General features: G+C 41.9%; 3 protein-coding genes across 5 annotated transcripts in view; all 3 read left to right on the forward strand.

Moving 5' to 3' along the window:
* The window catches only part of LOC119583733, a 27,697-nt gene extending 2,862 nt beyond the window's left edge, over nucleotides 1–24,835 (forward strand). The window contains exon 2 of one of the 3 annotated variants that reach the window (XM_037932385.1): nucleotides 8,786–9,584. In XM_037932385.1, coding sequence (XP_037788313.1) covers nucleotides 8,795–9,394 — 600 coding nt within the window. In that variant the 5' untranslated portion in view covers nucleotides 8,786–8,794 and the 3' untranslated portion in view covers nucleotides 9,395–9,584. Of the gene's footprint in view, nucleotides 1–3,048; nucleotides 4,327–8,785; nucleotides 9,585–22,564 lie in introns of those variants that run through there. The other 2 variants (XM_037932386.1, XM_037932388.1) reach the window with 2 other exon arrangements.
* On the forward strand, nucleotides 14,673–15,499 carry LOC119583735. The gene has a single exon (XM_037932390.1). The coding sequence runs from the start codon at nucleotides 14,710–14,712 to the stop codon at nucleotides 15,307–15,309; it is 600 nt and encodes a 199-aa protein (XP_037788318.1). The 5' UTR covers nucleotides 14,673–14,709; the 3' UTR covers nucleotides 15,310–15,499.
* Nucleotides 17,401–21,369, forward strand: LOC119583734. The gene is made up of 2 exons (XM_037932389.1): nucleotides 17,401–17,500; nucleotides 20,551–21,369. Exon 2 carries the CDS (start codon nucleotides 20,560–20,562, stop codon nucleotides 21,157–21,159), a length of 600 nt encoding a protein of 199 aa, XP_037788317.1. The 5' UTR covers nucleotides 17,401–17,500; nucleotides 20,551–20,559; the 3' UTR covers nucleotides 21,160–21,369.
* Nucleotides 24,836–25,000: the final 165 nt, after the last annotated feature.

The raw sequence follows: 25,000 nt of genomic DNA on the forward strand, positions 1-25,000 counted from the left end.
CCCCCTATTCAGTTTTGGCTCGGCAGATCCTGTACCCATGCTTTCTACGCAGAACCTGCATCGAGCATCCTGCTGATAGGTCCAAGACTTGTGGCCTCATCGGCAACACCTGAGGCACATGATACAAGGGGACAGTCATCACTGTCCCCTTGTACCCCTGAGTCGTCAGGGTCTCCCTCTGCCTTCCTTCATATGTAGCTCGAAAGCCCGGTGGTCCCGGCCTAGTTCCATGGCCCACCTTAATTTCTCGAGGAAACTCATGGCGTAGTCCTGTGGGAATAGCAATCGTTTCCTGCCATTCACATGGACAACGTGTAGATTTCCTGCTTCGGTTTCCTCTTCCTCTTCTCCTCCCGCTCGCGTCCATTCTCATCATCACTCATATTCACACTTCCTTCACTTCTTTCCCTCTTATGGGATACGCTTGGAACATGTCCTTGCGAGGTTAAACTTTTACCCTCTCTTTCTACGTCGGAAAGGGGGGACCCCGATATGACAACACTAGCCATGCTGGCACCTGGGAGGAGGTGACAGATTTGCTGGAGTGCCACAGGCACCTCACTCGCTCCCTGTCCCGGGGGCGAGTAAACACAAGATTCAAGATGAGTCTCATGACTGAGGACAGCACTAAAACACATCCTACTTCTACGAGAGATAACACCAGACGAGAGAGAGAGCGAGAGAGCGAGAGAGCGAGAGAGAGAGAGAGAGAGAGAGAGAGAGAGAGAGAGAGAGAGAGAGAGAGAGAGAGAGAGAGAGAGAGAGAGAGACTTCGTGAACAATCTGTTTCATCGTCAGATCTATGTATGACTATTCTGCCTCCTAGCTTTTCGAGATGAATCGCCTTTCTTCAGCCTCCATGCCGTGAATCCGGGGATTGATGTCATAATGATTTTCTATCATAACTGAAATTTCAAAAAAATCTTATCTTCTGGTGTGTGAGGGATCAGTTGCTCGTTGCTGAGGACACCTAACGGCATGGCGACTTTACCATGGACTCTATGACATATCTTTACTCTTTTGCTCTGCAATTATTGCCATTTAACTGATCATATGCAATGGACAGCGAAACATCGAATAAGAAATGATCCTGTCTGCCGTAGAATAATGCTCATGCTAATGCTACTAATTATCACTGTTATTATTATCATTATCTTAATGAAATACCTCGGACTTGCCCTCCATCTCCCTCTTCCCTGCTTTATTGCCTTCCTTCCTCTTTCCCGTTCCCTTTACGACCCCCCCCCCCAATCACTGCCTCTGTTTTGATTTGGAGAAGACGATTACTGCGACATCTATGGGACAACGCGGAAAAGACATTTATAGGCTATGGGTGTAGTCGGACTCTTGATAGTGTCTTTTATATATGCGTATGACACACATGCATACGAACACACACACACACACACACACACACACACACACACACACACACACACACACACACACACACACACACACACACACACACACACACACACACACACACATGTATATATATATATATATATATATATATATATATATATATATATATGTTTTTATTTATTTGTTTATTTATTTATTATTATTTTTTTTTTGTATATTCATACTTTTCTGTATGTGGTGGCCAGACAAACTGTCGTGGAGGATGGCGCTAACGGTAGAATGTCCTTTTTGATGGCGGGAATGTAATGTCAAATATTTCTTCAAGTGACCTCGTTATTGAGATCGCCAGGATGATTTTATTCTTGCAACAAGATAAGGGAAGCATGAATCTATGGAGGTGGTTCTCAAGCCTCTCGAGTCCAAAAGTGATTCCATTTTAGATGTAAAGATACACTTATTATGGAAATGCCACGACCATTTTATGTTTTGCTTAAGCAGATGACTCTGTAAGAACATATTTACCATAGAGGTAATGGCTAGTCCTACATATCCCACCTCTCCACGATTTTGCTTCTTTCTTATTATTGTGAATCATATGAATAATTATGGATGTAGCTATAACTGATAGCTTATGGTAGACCTTGATTTGTTAAACGCATTGACGTCATCAGACCCGCCCCTTTTTTGGCCCGGTCAGTCTGTGTGACTTTCTGTGTATGGTTTCTTCAATATATTTTCTTTGAAAACATTTCAGAAATGACAACGGTAAAAAAAATAATTGGAAAACAAACCAAGAGAAAGAGAAGTAAAACCCTATAAATATTTAGAATTAATGAAAGTAGAGGGGCAGAGTTTAGCTCGGCAGTTGCCAACTAAAATTTTCACCGAGGCGTAGTGGTGCTACTTGTAATAAAGTGCCTAGATCCATTACGTTCTTGCAAGAAGCAAGTTGCATTGCGTAAAGGGGGGGTTGAAGGTCACCAACGAGATCTACAAATTTCCTTCACATCAACACTCACACTCAGTATATATATGTATATATATATATAATTATATATATATATATATATATATATATATATATATATATATATATATAATTATATATATATATATAAATAAATAAATAAATAAATATGTATATATATATATACATATATATAGAAATAAACACATACACACCCACACCCACATTTACATTGTGCCTTGTTTCATGTTTTATGCCTTGAGTTCAAAGATGAGATCAAAGTTGTTTTGTCATATTCTATATTGCATTTTTTGGTCTATTCGATACAATCTAATTATAACTTCCATAATGGTGGTCAGTGTATACAAAAAAATAAAGCAGAATGATAAAGTGATCTTATGTATAGTGATCTGTACAAGGAGTATATACATATAATAATCTTGATAAAAAGCCAAACAATATAGTGACATTGCTACTAAGGTGTGGTGGAAGTTAGGTAATAGAATATTCCCAAGGAAAAAATAAACATTACAGCGATCTTGATGAAGGAAAAAACAACAATACCATCTCGAAATTCCAAGACTATGAAGTGGAGGCGACCATGAGCAAAATGTAATATCAATCTCAGTAAAAAGGCAAGTGACCGGTTAAAATGCTAAAATGATCTAGATGAAGATTCAGAGGACGTGACACTCTTTTCTCACCCTCTCCAGATCGCGGCCATGATTATCCAAGTGCGAGATACAGACGGGACAATGAGTTCTGTTGAAGCACAACCGACGGACACAATCCACACGCTCAGGGTGAAAATAATGTTAGAAGGCATTCAACTAAGTGACTATCGGGTACTCGCGTTCAACGGCAAGCATTTGTGGGACAGGAAAGCAACGATCTCTAGCTACAGCATCAGCGACGAGGACTGTGTGGATGTAGTAGATGTCTTTGTGGAAGAAGCTATGACTGGGTTTTACGTTAACGTTGTCCAGCCGGAAGGGGAGGTTGTCAGGGTCGTGGCGGACGAAGCGGTGCCCGTGATAGAGATCAAGCACGAAGTGGCACGGGTAGCGGGTGTGGAGGCGAGGAAGCAGCAGCTGAAGGCGGGTGGCGAAGTCATGAAGGACGAGAAGATGCTGAGAGACTATGGCATCACCCAGGATGCTGTTGTGTTGATGGAGATCAAGGGCGAGACTGGAAACAGGAGAGACAAAAGAAGGGAAGGAGCAGGAGACGACAGCCTGAAGACTGTGCTGTTCTTTGTTTCCCTTCTGGTGTTAGTTCCTGTCAGTTTGTGGCTGGCCTATAAACGAGGCAGTAAAAATTAGTAATGCAATATGTAATTCGTTATTTATCATTCCTAATACTAATTCGAATGACTGAAAAATGTGTTCCTCTGTATATATATACCTACATTATAAATGTTATATATATATAAATATATATTTACATAAACATATATATTCAACCCACTGTTATTACGCATTCTGTTATCGCAAATGACTGCTTTCAAATACACAAGGAAAGTTAATCCCACTCTGCTAACACACATGTGTGTGTGTAATCATGCGAATAATTTTTAGCTTTATAAATGCACAGGCTGCGCACTGGACATGATGGCAATTTGGCACATATTTGCGAGCTAGTAGTGAAGATTTCTACGAGGACCATGGCTCCTCCAATAATGCTAGAGCCATGTTTGGTCACTAAAAGGATGCCCTTGGGCCATGGTGATATGAGCGCGTGACCTGTGTGCGCCCGGAACGAGCAGACTTTTGCAGGCGTCCGCAAGAGTTGTTGGCGATGAAAATGATCGTGTGGACGCGTGATGCCATTAGGAGAAGCTGCCAAGCCACTCATGCCTTTGTTCAGCCTGAACTGGAAGTGTCTTTTCTCATTGAGTTCAGCATGTATATTTTTTTCGTTTTATGTTGCAAATAAATTGCGTACATATATTTTGCTGTTTGATATTCTTCAATAAAGAGAGCAGTTCTTTTGTTTTCTATTTTCCTTTTGTCCTTTGTATTATTGGTAAGGATGTGTCTTATCAGGGCAGTATTTTGGGAAAAACATTAACTAAATGTTGGTTCGTGTGGCCAAGAACACATTATAATTATTCCCACTTATTTGTTAGTGTTCTACTATCACGAATTTTCGCCATCACGTGCAGGTGCATAAGCAACACACACAATGTATATGCACATAAATATATACATGTACATATATATGTATATGATCTGACATGATCAGATACAGATGAAAATATATAAGTATAGATATGTATATACATTTATATGTAGTGTGGCTAGGTGCCACATGAGACTTTATCTCTCGCGACGCCGAGCATCCACGGCCGCGCGCTCCCCTGCTCGGGGTTATGTACAGTCAGAAAAATAAGTATCGCTACCCTTTGCACAAACTAACATGAAAAATCGACGAAGTTGTGTGGAATAGCGAGACAAGGTAGTTAGCATCATAATCTGTTGTTAACGGAAAGAAGCGCTCGGCTCCTCACTGACCACAAGCAAAGGTAACGATTTTTTTGTGACTTGACTTTGGGGGACATAGCAGCCGCATTCCACCCTATTTTTTCTTAGCTTTTATCCTTGATAACGCCAAAATAAGCTCCTCCAACCATGCTACGTCTTCATGGGGCTTATACCAGGGCTGAAATAATTTACTTTATCTGTATAAGGCACCACTGGTTATACTGAATATTTTGACACATGTATACACATGCAGACATATATATATATATATATATATATATATATATATATATATATATATATATATATATATATATATATATATATTATATATATATATAAACATACATTGTCCTGGGTAAGACTCTGAACTGCAATCGGTCATACCAGAGCATAAAAGGCCAAGGTTTTCGGTCAAAGCTTATTTTGTTAGTGCAACTGATTGTTATTATCATTATTATAATTATTGATATGGCGTGTACATAAGCACAATTTGTGTAACCCACTAGACAATAGACCACGTGGCTCTATTTCGAGTTAAGAACCATCGACTCAGCGAGGGCGTAGATGATAATTTTATCTGACCTCGTTTGACCCGACAGTTCATGCCCAGCGTCTGACGTGGTAAGGTCGGTCCAGCCTTCGCCCTCAGGGGGGGTTGGCCGGACACGTGACCTCATGCTCACCACATTACCATGGCCCCCTTTACATGTGTTGTGAGTCGTACGTAAGTTGACTACCATTACTGTTCACCAACAGTGTTACAACTGGTGGCAGGGTGGTCGTTGCGTCCTTTATGCTTGCAACACGAACACACACTCTCTGAAAACTGCTTGACCCGTTTCCCGAAGACCATGTCTGCAAAACCATGTGAGTACACATTTTGGGCCTCTTTATTTCTTTTCCCTTCCTTCTCCCATAAATGTGTTAAGCCATTGATTTTGTTGGGTAAAGGTGCTAAGTGACAGCGAATGGCACGTTCTCACACTATTCTTCTGACCTCGGATTGCATTAACATGTGATCACGGTGTGATCAACAAACATGGAAATCATTTGTTAGTTTTAGTTAATTAATTTTTCTCAATTATTAGACATTTATATTGTTTCAACTGTAACGAATTTAACGCCTTCATGATTTTATCTTTCTCACGAATATCAATCATATCATTTATTTTTGCTCTCATATTCTTGTCTTGACCTGACCACACTTCCTCTCCCTTCAGGTGGGTCAGGACGCGGGAAGGCCAAGAGATGGCTGCTCGTTTTCCATGTAATTTGATGTTGACACGTTGGGATAACTGTAGCACCGTTACATTGTTCATTGGTGACACGTTCTATGGGCGCTAGAACGGAGCTAGTAACATGATTCTATATAAATTTATTATTTTGAGTATAGTGTAGGATCTCCCCCCACATCATACTAAACAGGGATGCCCGATATAACCCGGGGTTGCGTAAATCGCCTAATAGATCTCCACTCCGACGTTTGAGAGTAGGTACAGGTGAAATCGAAGGTATTCCTTCGATCGGCAACTTTTGAGTCGGTGTGACCCGCAGTTATGTCCGTTAATTAGTGTAGGACAAGGGTTTGAGCTAGAATCATTATTCGCTTATTAATCACACACTTCTCACCATCTTGAAGTTGTTTTGGGAACATCCCAAGCGATCGTGTGATTCGTGATAGATACCAGTAGGGAATGTCACGAGTGCCCATCACAGATACGCAGAAGAGAGCAGGTTATTTATAGAATTTCCCGGCTCGGTTCGCTTCATTGTATGGCATTTTGGGTATAGGATCTCCCTGTTGATGAAGTCTTGACATGCATAACTAGACATGGCTACAATGGCAGTTCAGAATTTCTGACCCCAAGAAGATTTGTTTGCTAAAATGCTTGCAAACATTCTTTTCATGTCAACATTCATCAATACGTACATTCTGTTGCATATCATTAAATGTTGAATTCAGTGTGGTAGTTGAAATAATACTGTATTAATAGCATTGCTAATTTATCTCAGTTTTGTTATACTGAACATTAATCTTCGTGTTTGTGATACATTTTCTGTGTGAGCTCACTCACTTTCACTCTCATTCGCGCTTGGTGTCGCTCACACCCCAAAACACACACACACACACACACACACACACACACACACACACACGCACACACACACACACACACACACACACACCACACACACACACACACACACACACAAAACACACACACACACACACACAACACAGACACTTACCCACTTACTCATCCATGCAAAACAAAAGACACTGAAACCTTTTCATTAACAGGGTTTGTTCCTGTAGTAGTTGCCGGTATAAAGATCTATGTATCTCTTTAGCCTGTGATTTTGTCAGACATGAAGAGTGACTCGTACATGATGCACAAGTTCTATTTTACATTTATTTCTTCTCTGTGTGACGACAATTGGTTCAAATAAATCCTTGCGGATTGCCATTGCTGTTTCCCTTATCTACTTGTGTGTCTATCAGAGACGGTTGGTAGTTTCAGCCAGGTCCATGTGGATCGCTACTGACGTCTCCCTCTCCTATTTTCTTCTTATCTTTGTGAAAGTAAAACACAAAACGAAAAAGAAAAGATGAAAATAAAGTAAAATGAACATTTAAAACTGCAAATTTATATAAATAACCCCTAGTGGAACTAACATTTCCTCCTCTCTGTTGCCTTTCTTTTTTTCTTACTGTTTTGGCCCTTACGTGTATGATCTGGTTCCCCGACTATATATAGCAGTTGGACTGATGATAGCCAACACGGCACCGAAGGAGAACCCTGCTGCAGAAACCGTCACCTTAGGATGCTGTGGGAAGGATATCACCAGAAGATCGCCAGAAGCCTGTGGGCCAGGATGTTCATCAGAGCAGGTATTAAGCTGCCTTATGATGTAATGGAAGGGCACCGCCTGCCTGGATGCCCGTAGATCCAGGAACTCGACAGCGCAGGTACCAGTCGCCCCAGGATGCTGTGGATGGTCGCTGCCTGCCTGGACGCCCGCAGATCTAGTCAAACTCCAGGAGCTCGTCAGCACAGGTATCAACCGCCCTGAGATGCCGAAGAGGATGCCTCCTGCCCAGACACCCGTAGATCCAGACGAACATTACAAGGACGTGTGAACGAGCATGCAGCCGAGGACCTGGACGACATCTGTGAAGACGTGTGGACGAGGACGCCGCCGACTTAGGCCTGACCGAGGACTATGAGGAAGTCTAAACAAATCCGAAGTCAAGAACCTGTGCAAGACCTTCAAGGACATGTGGACGTCGAGGATAGATTACACCAAGGACCAGGAAGAAGAGGACGACAGGGACGAGCAGCCACGAAGATGGACCAAGGACAACGCATGCAAGAACAAGATAACCAGCCAAAGTTGGGTCAGCCTTGAGGCAAATCTAAGGCGCCTCGAGGGCGAGGCGTGAGTAGGTGGCATATGGCGTTGTACATAAGCTACATCGAGTTAAGGTGACGATTTTATCTGACCTTGTCTGACCTCCCAGTTCGTGCCCAGCGCCTGATGTGGTAAGGTCAGTCCAGCCTTTGCCCTCAGGGTGGGTTAACCAGACACATGACCCTGCACTCGCCGCTTTACCCTAAGGCATCATCTCATGTGATCCCCTCACTATGTTCTACTCTTATTAATAAAGAGTCAAACCATCATACAAACTATCACTACCCCTGCTAGCCATTGTACCAGAGTTCTGAAACCGTTTTGATTATTATTATTATTATTTTTATGTCTGGTGAACGTTCAGTACAAATTCATAAACGGACTTGGGCCCCAGACCACCTTTCTCACTCAGTGACAATATAAGTGACAAAGGCCATACCTCAGATCATGAACATTATGCAGTGTCATATAAACCTATATTTATAATGCATATATTTAGATATAAGACAGAAACAATAGAAAACTCTTTTTCCTCAACCTCTTTTTACAGATCTCGGCCATGATCATCCACGTGCGAGACACAGACGGGACAATGAGTTCTGTTGAAGCACAACCGACAGACACAATCCACATGCTCAGGGTGAAAATAATGTTAGAAGACATACCCCTATGTGACTATAGGGTACTTACGTTTAACGGCAAGCATTTGTGGGACAGGAAAGCAACGATCTCTAGCTATGGCATCAACAACGAAGACTGCGTGGATGTGAAAAGTGTTGTGGTGACCCAAGCTATGAGTGGGTTTTACGTTAACGTTGTCCAGCCGGAAGGGGAGGTTGTCACGGTCGTGGCGGACGAAGCGGTGCCCGTGATAGAGATCAAGCACGAAGTGGCACGGGTAGCGGGTGTGGAGGCGAGGAAGCAGCAGCTGAAGGCGGGTGCCGAAGACATGAAGGACGAGAAGATGCTGAGAGACTATGGCATCACCAAGGATGCTGTTGTGTGGATGGAGATCAAGGGCGAGACTGGAAACAGGAGAGACAAAAGAAGGGAAGGAGCAGGAGACGACAGTCTGAAGAATGTGCTGATCTTTGTTTCCCTTTTGGTGTTAGTTCCTGTCAGTTTGTGGCTGGCCTATAAACGAGGCAGTAAAAATTAGTAATGCAATATGTAATTTGCTATTATCATTGCTAATACTAATTCGAATGACTGAAAAATGTGTTCCTCTGTATATATATCTCTTCCTCTTTTAACGGTAGGTTCATCTCTGAGCCGCCGTGGTCACAGCATGATACTTAATTGTAGTTTTATGTTGTGATGCTCTTTGGAGTGAGTACGTGGTAGGGTCCCCAGTTCCTTTCCACGGAGAGTGCCGGTGGTACCTTTTTAGGTAATCATTCTCTCTCTGTATATATATACCTACATTATAAATGTTATATATATATAAATATATATTTACATAAACATATATATTCAACCCACTGTTATTACGCATTCTGTTATCGCAAATGACTGCTTTCAAATACACAAGGAAAGTTAATCCCACTCTGCTAACACACATGTGTGTGTGTAATCATGCGAATAATTTTTAGCTTTATAAATGCACAGGCTGCGCACTGGACATGATGGCAATTTGGGACATATTTGCGAGCTAGTAGTGAAGATTTCTACGAGGACCATGGCTCCTCCAATAATGCTAGAGCCATGTTTGGTCACTAAAAGGATGCCCTTGGGCCATGGTGATATGAGCGCGTGACCTGTGTGCGCCCGGAACGAGCAGACTTTTGCAGGCGTCCGCAAGAGTTGTTGGCGATGAAAATGATCGTGTGGACGTGTGATGCCATTAGGAGAAGCTGCCAAGCCACTCATGCCTTTGTTCAGCCTGAACTGGAAGTGTCTTTTCTCATTGAGTTCAGCATGTATATTTTTTTCGTTTTATGTTGCAAATAAATTGCGTACATATATTTTGCTGTTTGATATTCTTCAATAAAGAGAGCATTTCTTTTGTTTTCTATTTTCCTTTTGTCCTTTGTATTATTGGTATGGATGTGTCTTGTCAGGTCAGTATTTTGGGAAAAAAACATTAACGAAATGTTGGTTCGTGTGGCCAAGAACACATAATTATTCCCCTTATTTCTTAGTGTTCACTATCACAAATTTTCGCTATCACGTGCAGGTGCATAAGCAACACACACAATGTATATGCACATAAATATATACATGTACATATATATGTATATGATCTGACATGATCAGATACAGATGAAAATATATAAGTATAGATATGTATATACATTTATATGTAGTGAGGCTAGTGGCTGACACGAGACTTTACCTCTCGCGACGCCGAGCATCCTCGGCCGCGCGCTCCCCGCTGGGGGTTATGTACAGTCGGAAATAAGTATCGTTACCCTTTGCACAAACTAACATGAAAAATCGACGAAGTTGTGTGGAATAGCGAGACAATGTAGTTTGCATCATAATCTGTTGTTAACGGAAAGAAGCGCTCGGCTCCTCACTAAACCACAAGCAAAGGTAACGATATTTTTTTGTGACTTGACTTTGGGGGACATAGCAGCCGCATTCCACCCTATTTTTTCTTAGCTTTTATCCTTGATAACGCCAAAATAAGCTCCTCCAACCATGCTACGTCTTCATGGGGCTTATACCAGGGGTGAAATAATTTACTTTATCTGCATAAGACACCACTGGTTATACTGAATATTTTGACACATGTATACACATGCAGACATATATATATATATATATAAAATATATATATATATTATATATATATATATATATATATAATATTATATATATATACACAAAAAAAAAACATACATTGTCCTGGGTAAGACTCTGAACTGCAATCGGTCATACCAGAGCATAAAAGGCCAAGGTTTTCGGTCAAAGCTTATTTTGTTAGTGCAACTGATTGTTATTATCATTATTATAATTATTGATATGGCGTGTACATAAGCACAATTTGTGTAACCCACTAGACAATAGACCACGTGGCTCTATTTCGAGTTAAGAACCATCGACTCAGCGAGGGCGTTTGATGATGATTTTATCAGACCTCGTTTGACCCGACAGTTCATGCCCAGCGTCTGACGTGGTAAGGTCGGTCCAGCCTTCGCCCTCAGGGGGGGTTGGCCGGACACGTGACCTCATGCTCACCACATTACCATGGGCCCCTTTACATGTGTTGTGAGTCGTACGTAAGTTGACTACCATTACTGTTCACCAACAGTCTGTTACAACTGGTGGCAGGGTGGTCGTTGCGTCCTTTATGCTTGCAACACGAACACACACTCTCTGAAACTGCTCGACCCCGTTTTCCCGAAGACCATGTTTTCAAAACCACGTGAGTACACATTTTGGGCCTCTTTATTTCTTTTCCCTTCCTTTTTCCATGAATGTGATAAGCCATTGGTTTTGTTGGGTAAAGTGCTAAGTGACAGCGAATGGCACGTTCTCACACTATTCTTCTGACCTCGGATTGCATTAACATGTGATCACGGTGTGATCAACAAACATGGAAATCATTTGTTAGTTTTAGTTAATTAATTTTTCTCAATTATTAGACATTTATATTGTTTCAACTGTAACGAATTTAACGCCTTCATGATTTTATCTTTCTCACGAATATCAATCATATCATTTATTTTTGCTCTCATATTCTTGTCTTGACCTGACCACACTTCCTCTCCCTTCAGGTGGGTCAGGACGCGGGAAGGCCAAGAGATGGCTGCTCGTTTTCCATGTAATTTGATGTTGACACGTTGGGATAACTGTAGCACCGTTACATTGTTCATTGGTGACACGTTCTATGGCGCTAGAACGGAGCTAGTAACATGATTCTATATAAATTTATTATTTTGAGTATAGTGTAGGATCTCCCCCCACATCATACTAAACAGGATGCCCGATATAACCCGGGGTTGCGTAAATCGCCTAATAGATCTCCACTCCGACGTTTGAGAGTAGGTACAGGTGAAATCGAAGGTATTCCTTCGATCGGCAACTTTTGAGTCGGTGTGACCCGCAGTTATGTCCGTTAATTAGTGTAGGACAAGGGTTTGAGCTAGAATCATTATTCGCTTATTAATCACACACTTCTCACCATCTTGAAGTTGTTTTGGGAACATCCCAAGCGATCGTGTGATTCGTGATAGATACCAGTAGGGAATGTCACGAGTGCCCATCACAGATACGCAGAAGAGAGCAGGTTATTTATAGAATTTCCCGGCTCGGTTCGCTTCATTGTATGGCATTTTGGGTATAGGATCTCCCTGTTGATGAAGTCTTGACATGCATAACTAGACATGGCTACAATGGCAGTTCAGAATTTCTGACCCCAAGAAGATTTGTTTGCTAAAATGCTTGCAAACATTCTTTTCATGTCAACATTCATCAATACGTACATTCTGTTGCATATCATTAAATGTTGAATTCAGTGTGGTAGTTGAAATAATACTGTATTAATAGCATTGCTAATTTATCTCAGTTTTGTTATACTGAACATTAATCTTCGTGTTTGTGATACATTTTCTGTGTGAGCTCACTCACTTTCACTCTCATTCGCGCTTGGTGTCGCTCACACACACACACACACACACACACACACACACACACACACACACACACACACACACACACACACACACACACACACACACACACACACACACACACACACACACACACACACACACACACACACACACACACACACAGACACTTACCCACTTACTCATCCATGCAAAACAAAAGACACTGAAACCTTTTCATTAACAGGGTTTGTTCCTGTAGTAGTTGCCGGTATAAAGATCTATGTATCTCTTTAGCCTGTGATTTTGTCAGACATGAAGAGTGACTCGTACATGATGCACAAGTTCTATTTTACATTTATTTCTTCTCTGTGTGACGACAATTGGTTCAAATAAATCCTTGCGGATTGCCATTGCTGTTTCCCTTATCTACTTGTGTGTCTATCAGAGACGGTTGGTAGTTTCAGCCAGGTCCATGTGGATCGCTACTGACGTCTCCCTCTCCTATTTTCTTCTTATCTTTGTGAAAGTAAAACACAAAACGAAAAAGAAAAGATGAAAATAAAGTAAAATGAACATTTAAAACTGCAAATTTATATAAATAACCCCTAGTGGAACTAACATTTCCTCCTCTCTGTTGCCTTTCTTTTTTTCTTACTGTTTTGGCCCTTACGTGTATGATCTGGTTCCCCGACTATATATAGCAGTTGGACTGATGATAGCCAACACGGCACCGAAGGAGAACCCTGCTGCAGAAACCGTCACCTTAGGATGCTGTGGGAAGGATATCACCAGAAGATCGCCAGAAGCCTGTGGGCCAGGATGTTCATCAGAGCAGGTATTAAGCTGCCTTATGATGTAATGGAAGGGCACCGCCTGCCTGGATGCCCGTAGATCCAGGAACTCGACAGCGCAGGTACCAGTCGCCCCAGGATGCTGTGGATGGTCGCTGCCTGCCTGGACGCCCGCAGATCTAGTCAAACTCCAGGAGCTCGTCAGCACAGGTATCAACCGCCCTGAGATGCCGAAGAGGATGCCTCCTGCCCAGACACCCGTAGATCCAGACGAACATTACAAGGACGTGTGAACGAGCATGCAGCCGAGGACCTGGACGACATCTGTGAAGACGTGTGGACGAGGACGCCGCCGACTTAGGCCTGACCGAGGACTATGAGGAAGTCTAAACAAATCCGAAGTCAAGAACCTGTGCAAGACCTTCAAGGACATGTGGACGTCGAGGATAGATTACACCAAGGACCAGGAAGAAGAGGACGACAGGGACGAGCAGCCACGAAGATGGACCAAGGACAACGCATGCAAGAACAAGATAACCAGCCAAAGTTGGGTCAGCCTTGAGGCAAATCTAAGGCGCCTCGAGGGCGAGGCGTGAGTAGGTGGCAATATGGCGTGTACATAAGCTACATCGAGTTAAGGTGACGATTTTATCTGACCTTGTCTGACCTCCCAGTTCGTGCCCAGCGCCTGATGTGGTAAGGTCAGTCCAGCCTTTGCCCTCAGGGTGGGTTAACCAGACACATGACCCTGCACTCGCCGCTTTACCCTAAGGCATCATCTCATGTGATCCCCTCACTATGTTCTACTCTTATTAATAAAGAGTCAAACCATCATACAAACTATCACTACCCCTGCTAGCCATTGTACCAGAGTTCTGAAACCGTTTTGATTATTATTATTATTATTTTTATGTCTGGTGAACGTTCAGTACAAATTCATAAACGGACTTGGGCCCCAGACCACCTTTCTCACTCAGTGACAATATAAGTGACAAAGGCCATACCTCAGATCATGAACATTATGCAGTGTCATATAAACCTATATTTATAATGCATATATTTAGATATAAGACAGAAACAATAGAAAACTCTTTTTCCTCAACCTCTTTTTACAGATCTCGGCCATGATCATCCACGTGCGAGACACAGACGGGACAATGAGTTCTGTTGAAGCACAACCGACAGACACAATCCACATGCTCAGGGTGAAAATAATGTTAGAAGACATACCCCTATGTGACTATAGGGTACTTACGTTTAACGGCAAGCATTTGTGGGACAGGAAAGCAACGATCTCTAGCTATGGCATCAACAACGAAGACTGCGTGGATGTGAAAAGTGTTGTGGTGACCCAAGCTATGAGTGGGTTTTACGTTAACGTTGTCCAGCCGGAAGGGGAGGTTGTCACGGTCGTGGCGGACGAAGCGGTGCCCGTGATAGAGATCAAGCACGAAGTGGCACGGGTAGCGGGTGTGGAGGCGAGGAAGCAGCAGCTGAAGGCGGGTGCCGAAGACATGAAGGACGAGAAGATGCTGAGAGACTATGGCATCACCAAGGATGCTGTTGTGTGGATGGAGATCAAGGGCGAGACTGGAAACAGGAGAGACAAAAGAAGGGAAGGAGCAGGAGACGACAGTCTGAAGAATGTGCTGATCTTTGTTTCCCTTTTGGTGTTAGTTCCTGTCAGTTTGTGGCTGGCCTATAAACGAGGCAGTAAAAATTAGTAATGCAATATGTAATTTGCTATTATCATTGCTAATACTAATTCGAATGACTGAAAAATGTGTTCCTCTGTATATATATCTCTTCCTCTTTTAACGGTAGGTTCATCTCTGAGCCGCCGTGGTCACAGCATGATACTTAATTGTAGTTTTATGTTGTGATGCTCTTTGGAGTGAGTACGTGGTAGGGTCCCCAGTTCCTTTCCACGGAGAGTGCCGGTGGTACCTTTTTAGGTAATCATTCTCTCTCTGTATATATATACCTACATTATAAATGTTATATATATATAAATATATATTTACATAAACATATATATTCAACCCACTGTTATTACGCATTCTGTTATCGCAAATGACTGCTTTCAAATACACAAGGAAAGTTAATCCCACTCTGCTAACACACATGTGTGTGTGTAATCATGCGAATAATTTTTAGCTTTATAAATGCACAGGCTGCGCACTGGACATGATGGCAATTTGGGACATATTTGCGAGCTAGTAGTGAAGATTTCTACGAGGACCATGGCTCCTCCAATAATGCTAGAGCCATGTTTGGTCACTAAAAGGATGCCCTTGGGCCATGGTGATATGAGCGCGTGACCTGTGTGCGCCCGGAACGAGCAGACTTTTGCAGGCGTCCGCAAGAGTTGTTGGCGATGAAAATGATCGTGTGGACGTGTGATGCCATTAGGAGAAGCTGCCAAGCCACTCATGCCTTTGTTCAGCCTGAACTGGAAGTGTCTTTTCTCATTGAGTTCAGCATGTATATTTTTTTCGTTTTATGTTGCAAATAAATTGCGTACATATATTTTGCTGTTTGATATTCTTCAATAAAGAGAGCATTTCTTTTGTTTTCTATTTTCCTTTTGTCCTTTGTATTATTGGTATGGATGTGTCTTGTCAGGTCAGTATTTTGGGAAAAAAACATTAACGAAATGTTGGTTCGTGTGGCCAAGAACACATAATTATTCCCACTTATTTCTTAGTGTTCCACTATCACGAATTTTCGCTATCACGTGCAGGTGCATAAGCAACACACACAATGTATATGCACATAAATATATACATGTACATATATATGTATATGATCTGACATGATCAGATACAGATGAAAATATATAAGTATAGATATGTATATACATTTATATGTAGTGAGGCTAGTGGCTGACACGAGACTTTACCTCTCGCGACGCCGAGCATCCTCGGCCGCGCGCTCCCCTGCTCGGGGTTATGTACAGTCAGGAAAATAAGTATCGTTACCCTTTGCACAAACTAACATGAAAAATCGACGAAGTTGTGTGGAATAGCGAGACAATGTAGTTTGCATCATAATCTGTTGTTAACGGAAAGAAGCGCTCGGCTCCTCACTGACCACAAGCAAAGGTAACGATTTTTTTGTGACTTGACTTTGGGGGACATAGCAGCCGCATTCCACCCTATTTTTTCTTAGCTTTTATCCTTGATAACGCCAAAATAAGCTCCTCCAACCATGCTACGTCTTCATGGGGCTTATACCAGGGGTGAAATAATTTACTTTATCTGCATAAGACACCACTGGTTATACTGAATATTTTGACACATGTATACACATGCAGACATATATATATATATATATATATATATATATATATATATATATATATATATATATACACAAAAAAAAAACATACATTGTCCTGGGTAAGACTCTGAACTGCAATCGGTCATACCAGAGCATAAAAGGCCAAGGTTTTCGGTCAAAGCTTATTTTGTTAGTGCAACTGATTGTTATTATCATTATTATAATTATTGATATGGCGTGTACATAAGCACAATTTGTGTAACCCACTAGACAATAGACCACGTGGCTCTATTTCGAGTTAAGAACCATCGACTCAGCGAGGGCGTAGATGATGATTTTATCTGACCTCGTTTGACCCGACAGTTCATGCCCAGCGTCTGACGTGGTAAGGTCGGTCCAGCCTTCGCCCTCAGGGGGGGTTGGCCGGACACGTGACCTCATGCTCACCACATTACCATGGGCCCCTTTACATGTGTTGTGAGTCGTACGTAAGTTGACTACCATTACTGTTCACCAACAGTCTGTTACAACTGGTGGCAGGGTGGTCGTTGCGTCCTTTATGCTTGCAACACGAACACACACTCTCTGAAAACTGCTTGACCCGTTTCCCGAAGACCATGTCTACAAAACCACGTGAGTACACATTTTGGGCCTCTTTATTTCTTTTCCCTTCCTTCTCCCATAAATGTGTTAAGCCATTGATTTTGTTGGGTAAAGGTGCTAAGTGACAGCGAATGGCACGTTCTCACACTATTCTTCTGACCTCGGATTGCATTAACATGTGATCACGGTGTGATCAACAAACATGGAAATCATTTGTTAGTTTTAGTTAATTAATTTTTCTCAATTATTAGACATTTATATTGTTTCAACTGTAACGAATTTAACGCCTTCATGATTTTATCTTTCTCACGAATATCAATCATATCATTTATTTTTGCTCTCATATTCTTGTCTTGACCTGACCACACTTCCTCTCCCTTCAGGTGGGTCAGGACGCGGGAAGGCCAAGAGATGGCTGCTCGTTTTCCATGTAATTTGATGTTGACACGTTGGGATAACTGTAGCACCGTTACATTGTTCATTGGTGACACGTTCTATGGGCGCTAGAACGGAGCTAGTAACATGATTCTATATAAATTTATTATTTTGAGTATAGTGTAGGATCTCCCCCCACATCATACTAAACAGGGATGCCCGATATAACCCGGGGTTGCGTAAATCGCCTAATAGATCTCCACTCCGACGTTTGAGAGTAGGTACAGGTGAAATCGAAGGTATTCCTTCGTTCGGCAACTTTTGAGTCGGTGTGACCCGCAGTTATGTCCGTTAATTAGTGTAGGACAAGGGTTTGAGCTAGAATCATTATTCGCTTATTAATCACACACTTCTCACCATCTTGAAGTTGTTTTGGGAACATCCCAAGCGATCGTGTGATTCGTGATAGATACCAGTAGGGAATGTCACGAGTGCCCATCACAGATACGCAGAAGAGAGCAGGTTATTTATAGAATTTCCCGGCTCGGTTCGCTTCATTGTATGGCATTTTGGGTATAGGATCTCCCTGTTGATGAAGTCTTGACATGCATAACTAGACATGGCTACAATGGCAGTTCAGAATTTCTGACCCCAAGAAGATTTGTTTGCTAAAATGCTTGCAAACATTTTTTTCATGTCACCATTCATCAATACGTACATTCTGTCGCATATCATTAAATGTTGAATACAGTGTGGTAGTTGAAATAATACTGTATTAATAACATTGTTAATTTATCTCAGTTTTGCTATACTGAACATTAATCTTCCTGTTTGTGATACATTTTCTGTGTGAGCTCACTCACTTTCACTCTCATTCGCGCTTGGTGTCGCTCACACACACACACACACACACACACACACACACACACACACACACACACACACACACACACACACACACACACACACACACACACACACACACACACTTACCCACTTACTCATCCATGCAAAACAAAAGACACAAACCTTTTCATTAACAGGGTTTGTTCCTGTAGTAGTTGCCGGTATAAAGATCTATGTATCTCTTTAGCCTGTGATTTTGTCAGACATGAAGAGTGACTCGTACATGATGCACAAGTTCTATTTTACATTTATTTCTTCTCTGTGTGACGACAATTGGTTCAAATAAATCCTTGTGGATTACAATTGCTGTTTCCCTTATCTACTTGTGTGTCTATCAGAGACGGTTGGTAGTTTCAGCCAGGTCCATGTGGATCGCTACTGACGTCTCCCTCTCCTATTTTCTTCTTATCTATGTGAAAGTAAAACACAAAACGAAAAAGAAAAGATGAAAATAAAGTAAAATGAACATTTAAAACTGCAAATTTATATAAATAACCCCTAGTGGAACTAACATTTCCTCCTCTCTGTTGCCTTTCTTTTTTTCTTACTGTTTTGGCCCTTACGTGTATGATCTGGTTCCCCGACTATATATAGCAGTTGGACTGATGATAGCCAACACGGCACCGAAGGAGAACCCTGCTGCAGAAACCGTCACCTTAGGATGCTGTGGGAAGGACATCACCAGAAGATCACCAGAAGCCTGTGGGCCAGGATGTTCATCAGAGCAGGTATTAAACTGCCTTATGATGTAATGGAAGGGCACCGCCTGCCTGGATGCCCGTAGATCCAGGAACTCGACAGCGCAGGTACCAGTCGCCCCAGGATGCTGTGGATGGTCGCTGCCTGCCTGGACGCCCGCAGATCTAGTCAAACTCCAGGAGCTCGTCAGCACAGGTATCAACCACCCTGAGATGCCGAAGAGGATGCCTCCTGCCCAGACACCCGTAGATCCAGACGAACATTACAAGGACGTGTGAACGAGCATGCAGCCGAGGGCCTGGACGACATCTGTGAAGACGTGTGGACGAGGACGCCGCCGACTTAGGCCTGACCGAGGACTATGAGGAAGTCTAAACAAATCCGAAGTCAAGAACCTGTGCAAGACCTTCAAGGACATGTGGACGTCGAGGATAGATTACACCAAGGACCAGGAAGAAGAGGACGACAGGGACGAGCAGCCACGAAGATGGACCAAGGACAACGCATGCAAGAACAAGATAACCAGCCAAAGTTAGGTCAGCCTTGAGGCAAATCTAAGGCGCCTCGAGGGCGAGGCGTGAGTAGGTGGCAATATGGCGTGTACATAAGCTACATCGAGTTAAGGTGACGATTTTATCTGACCTTGTCTGACCTCCCAGTTCGTGCCCAGCGCCTGACGTGGTAAGGTCAGTCCAGCCTTTGCCCTCAGGGTGGGTTAACCAGACACATGACCCTGCACTCGCCGCTTTACCCTAAGGCATCATCTCATGTGATCCCCTCACTATGTTCTACTCTTATTGATAAAGAGTCAAACCATCATACAAATTATCACTACCCCTGCTAGCCATTGTACCAGAGTTCTGAAACCGTTTTGATTATTATTATTATTATTTTTATGTCTGGTGAACGTTCAGTACAAATTCATAAACGGACTTGGGCCCCAGACCACCTTTCTCACTCAGTGACAATATAAGTGACAAAGGCCATACCTCAGATCATGAACATTATACAGTGTCATATAAACCTATATTTATAATGCATATATTTAGATATAAGACAGAAACAATAGAAAACTCTTTTTCCTCAACCTCTTTTTACAGATCTCGGCCATGATCATCCACGTGCGAGACACAGACGGGACAATGAGTTCTGTTGAAGCACAACCGACAGACACAATCCACATGCTCAGGGTGAAAATAATGTTAGAAGACATACCCCTATGTGACTATCGGGTACTTACGTTTAACGGCAAGCATTTGTGGGACAGGAAAGCAACGATCTCTAGCTATGGCATCAACAACGAAGACTGCGTGGATGTGAAAAGTGTTTTGGTGGCCCAAGCTATGACTGGGTTTTTCGTTAACGTTGTCCAGCCGGAAGGGGAGGTTGTCACGGTCGTGGCAGACGAAGCGGTGCCCGTGATAGAGATCAAGCACGAAGTGGCACGGGTAGCTGGTGTGGAGGCGAGGAAGCAGCAGCTGAAGGCGGGTGGCGAAGACATGAAGGACGAGAAGATGCTGAGAGACTATGGCATCACCCAGGATGCTGTTGTGTTGATGGAGATCAAGGGCGAGACTGGAAACAGGAGAGACAAAAGAAGGGAAAGAGCAGGAGACGACAGTCTGAAGAATGTGCTGTTCTTTGTTTCCCTTCTGGTGTTAGTTCCTGTCAGTTTGTGGCTTGCCTATAAACGAGGGAGTAAAAATTAGCAATGTGTGCGCCCGGAACGAGCAGGCTTTTGCAGGTGTCCGTAAGAGTTGGCGATGAAAATGGTCGTGTGGACGCATGATGCCATTAGGAAAACCTGCCAAGCCACTCATGCCTTTGTTCAGCCTGAAAGCAACTGGAAGTGTCTTTTCTCACTGAGTTCAGCATGTATTTTTTTCGTTTTATTTTCTAAATAAAATCCCTACATATATTTTGCTGTTTGATATTCTTCAATTAAGAGAGCATTTCATTTATTTTTTATTTTCCATTTGTCCTTTGTATTATTGGTAAGGATGTGTCTTTTCAGGGCAGTATTTTGGGAAAACATTAACGAAATGTTGGTTCGTGTGGCCAAGAACACATTATAATTATTCCCACTTATTTCTTAGTGTTCCACTATCACGAATTTTCGCTATCACATGCAGGTGCATAAGCAACACACACACTGTATATACATATAAGTATATACATGTATGTATATATGTATATGATCTGACATGATCAGATACAGATGTAAATATATATATAGGTATATATATACATATATATGTAGTGTGGTTAGTTGCCACACGAGTCTTTATCTCTCGCGACGCCGAGCATCCTCGGCCGCGCGCTCGCCTGCTCGGGTAAGATGTACAGTCAAAAAAATTCATAATCGTTACCCTTTGCACAAACTAACATGAAAAATCGACGAAGGTGTGTGGAATAGCGAGACAAGGTAGATAACATCATGATCTGTTGTTAACGGAAAGAAGCGCTCAGCTCCTCACTGACCACAAGCAAAGGCAACGATTTTTTTTGGCCGACATAGCTTTCTGCCAGCAGCCGGATTCCATCTTTTTTTCTTATCTTTTATCCTTGATAATGTCAAAATAAGCTCCTCCAATCATGCTACATCTTCATGGGGCTTATACCAGGGGTGAAATAATTTACTTTATCTGCATAAGGCCACTGGTCATACTGAATATTTTGACATATATATGTCTACGTGTGTATAAATGTCTGTATATATATATACACACATTTAAATATATGTATTTGTATATAGATATATATGTACACAAAAACATACACATTGTCCTGGGTAAGACTCTGAACTGCAATCGATCATACCAGAGCATAAAAGGCCAAGGTTTTCGGTCAAAGCTCATGTTGTTAGTGCAACTGATTGTTATTATTATTATTATTAATATTTTCATGTCTGGTGAACGTTCAATGCAAGTTCATAAACAGACTTGTTGGGCCTCAGACCACCTTTCTCACTCAGTGACAATATAAGTGACAAAGGCCATACCTCAGATCATGAACATTATGCAGTGTCATATAAACCTATATTTATAATGCATATATTTAGATATTAGACAGAAACAATAGAAAACTCTCTTTTTCCTCGACCTCTCTTTACAGATCTCGGCCATGATCATCCACGTGCGAGACACAGACGGGACAATGAGTTCTGTTGAAGCACAACCGACGGACACAATCCACACGCTCAGGGTGAAGATAATGTTAGAAGGCATTCAGCTAAGTGACTATCGGGTACTCGCGTTTAACGGCGAGCGTTTGAGGGACAGGAAAGCAACGATCTCTAGCTACGGCATCAACAACGAAGACTGCGTGGATGTGAAAAGTGTTTGGGTGGCCCAAGCTATGACTGGGTTTTACGTTAACGTTGTCCAGCCGGAAGGGGAGGTTATCAGGGTCGTGGCGGACGAAGCGGTGCCCGTGATAGAGATCAAGCACGAAGTGGCACGGGTAGCGGGTGTGGAGGCGAGGAAGCAGCAGCTGAAGGCGGGTGGCGAAGTCATGAAGGACGAGAAGATGCTGAGAGACTATGGCATCACCAAGGATGCTGTTGTGTGGATGGACAAAAGAAGGGAAGGAGCAGGAGACGACAGCCTGAAGACTGTGCTGTTCTTTGTTTCCTTTCTGGTGTTAGTTCCTGTCAGTTCGTGGCTGGTCTATAAACTTTGGGATGAAATTCCTTAAAGCCAGTTTGCCATTCTCCCCCCCCCCCACTCTCTCTACATCTATGTGCGCAGATAAGTCATTTCCCGATGTAAATCAAAACGAAAAATGAAAAAAAAGAGATCTGCCATGAACATAATGAATGATTTGAAATGGACATGCATACACATGATGCACAGTGAATAAGATATTTCATTATGACAAACTCTCGTATAGCAATATGATAATAATAACACAAAAGAAAATCAGGAAACAGTGTGGCATTTTACAACTATTTCAGGATTTTCTCACTTCTAAATATTCAAGACTGTTCTATTACATACTAATTTATACACAACTGACATCCAGCCACGATGTCTAAGAAGGGGTGCCACAAAACAGAATCAAATGTATACTTAAACCACCAAAGAATATGAACAAATCAGCAACACACCTACAAACGATTATTTCTTCGAATTTGATATCCTAAATGTTAATGAAATCACATATGTGCCTTATATGTTCATAAATGCTTACTCAGCCGAGATAATGCAGTGTCCAGGCGTGGGACAGCTTACCAAAATCTTTACAAGAGACCATAACTAATAAATTCAAATATCTCCTTAAAAAAAAAAAAAAAAAAAAAAAAAAAAAAAAAAAAAAAAAAAAAATCGATAATCAATCTGTCACCTGAACTTATACTAAATTCTCAACTTATACTAAACTTATACTAAATTCGCCACATACTTCACGGTTCTGCCATGTAATCAATATCATTATAGTGATGAATAACAACGCATGTTTCCCTAATATAAAACATATGTAAGCACAGATACCTCTCCAATACCAATATATAAAGCACTACGGAATATTCAATAATATTACTTATATCTGTGATTCTTTCCTCCTTATATGAGGATACGTGTGTATGTACTGAGCTTTCACAACCTTGTCTCGTTAGCGTATGCTGTATTACAATGCAGTGTATTTTATACTGCTTGCAACGTACAAGTAACAGTACACTGTGTTCGTATACTATAAGAAGGTATTTATTCTCTGTATTCATTATTCATCTTCGTTAGTATTTCTATTCCTGTTATGCATTTCAAACCAGTGTTTATAGCCATATCACTTACATATTGCTATGACATGTTTCCTCCTTTCCCTCCCACCCTCCACCTTCCTCCTTTCCCTCCCACCCTCCACCTCGTATTACCTTCTATTCCCCCTCATTTTCACTTCACTTTCCCTACCACTCTCTCTCCTCCTTCCCCTCCCCCCTTCCCCCGGATGTTATTATCATGAATCTCCACCAGTGGTTTCTTTCCGGAGAATCTAGTCGACTGTCAAAGGCTCAGCCGATCCAGTGTATCTCTGCATGTGTAATTGCCATTTGACTAAATACACGTTGGAATCTAAATCTCTGTTAACCCATGTAAAGTGCTTTTTTTATATGTTGTGGTATTGTACTGGCTTTTACTTTTGATCAAACTGCAACCTTTAAAACAAAGTGCGTTGCTGTACCAAAAGGCCTTGTTTTTTTTTATCTGCTTAGAGTGAATTCAGAACAGTGAGTGAGTCAATGTTTTTGGAAAGTTTTGAAGTAAATCGAAGCTCAAGTACAGTTTCAGGGGAATTGTGAAAAAAAAGTAAATTTAAGAGAAAAGCATATTTATTTGGATCAAGAAATATACAGATGGCCAGCTAATATCGTCAAAAAAAAAAAAAAAACGCCAAAAAAGTCAAGCAATATTGGTGCACAGAGATATGTTAAGAATCCATGAAGAGAAGCACCCAACTCATTTATTTCTTTGTGAAAGTGAAAACAAAATAGAGAAAAATTGAAAAAAATGGTGAGCGTGTGCATAGTTACATTAACTTCTTATTTGGTGATTA

The sequence above is a fragment of the Penaeus monodon genome, chromosome 17, assembly GCF_015228065.2.
Source record: "Penaeus monodon isolate SGIC_2016 chromosome 17, NSTDA_Pmon_1, whole genome shotgun sequence".
In the NCBI taxonomy this organism is placed as follows: Eukaryota; Metazoa; Arthropoda; class Malacostraca; order Decapoda; family Penaeidae; genus Penaeus; species Penaeus monodon.

Coding starts and splice junctions, on each gene's coding strand:
- LOC119583735 (XM_037932390.1), top strand. CDS start 14,710: ATGATCATCCACGTGCGAGACACAGACGGGACAATGAGTTCTGTTGAA.
- LOC119583734 (XM_037932389.1), top strand. CDS start 20,560: ATGATCATCCACGTGCGAGACACAGACGGGACAATGAGTTCTGTTGAA.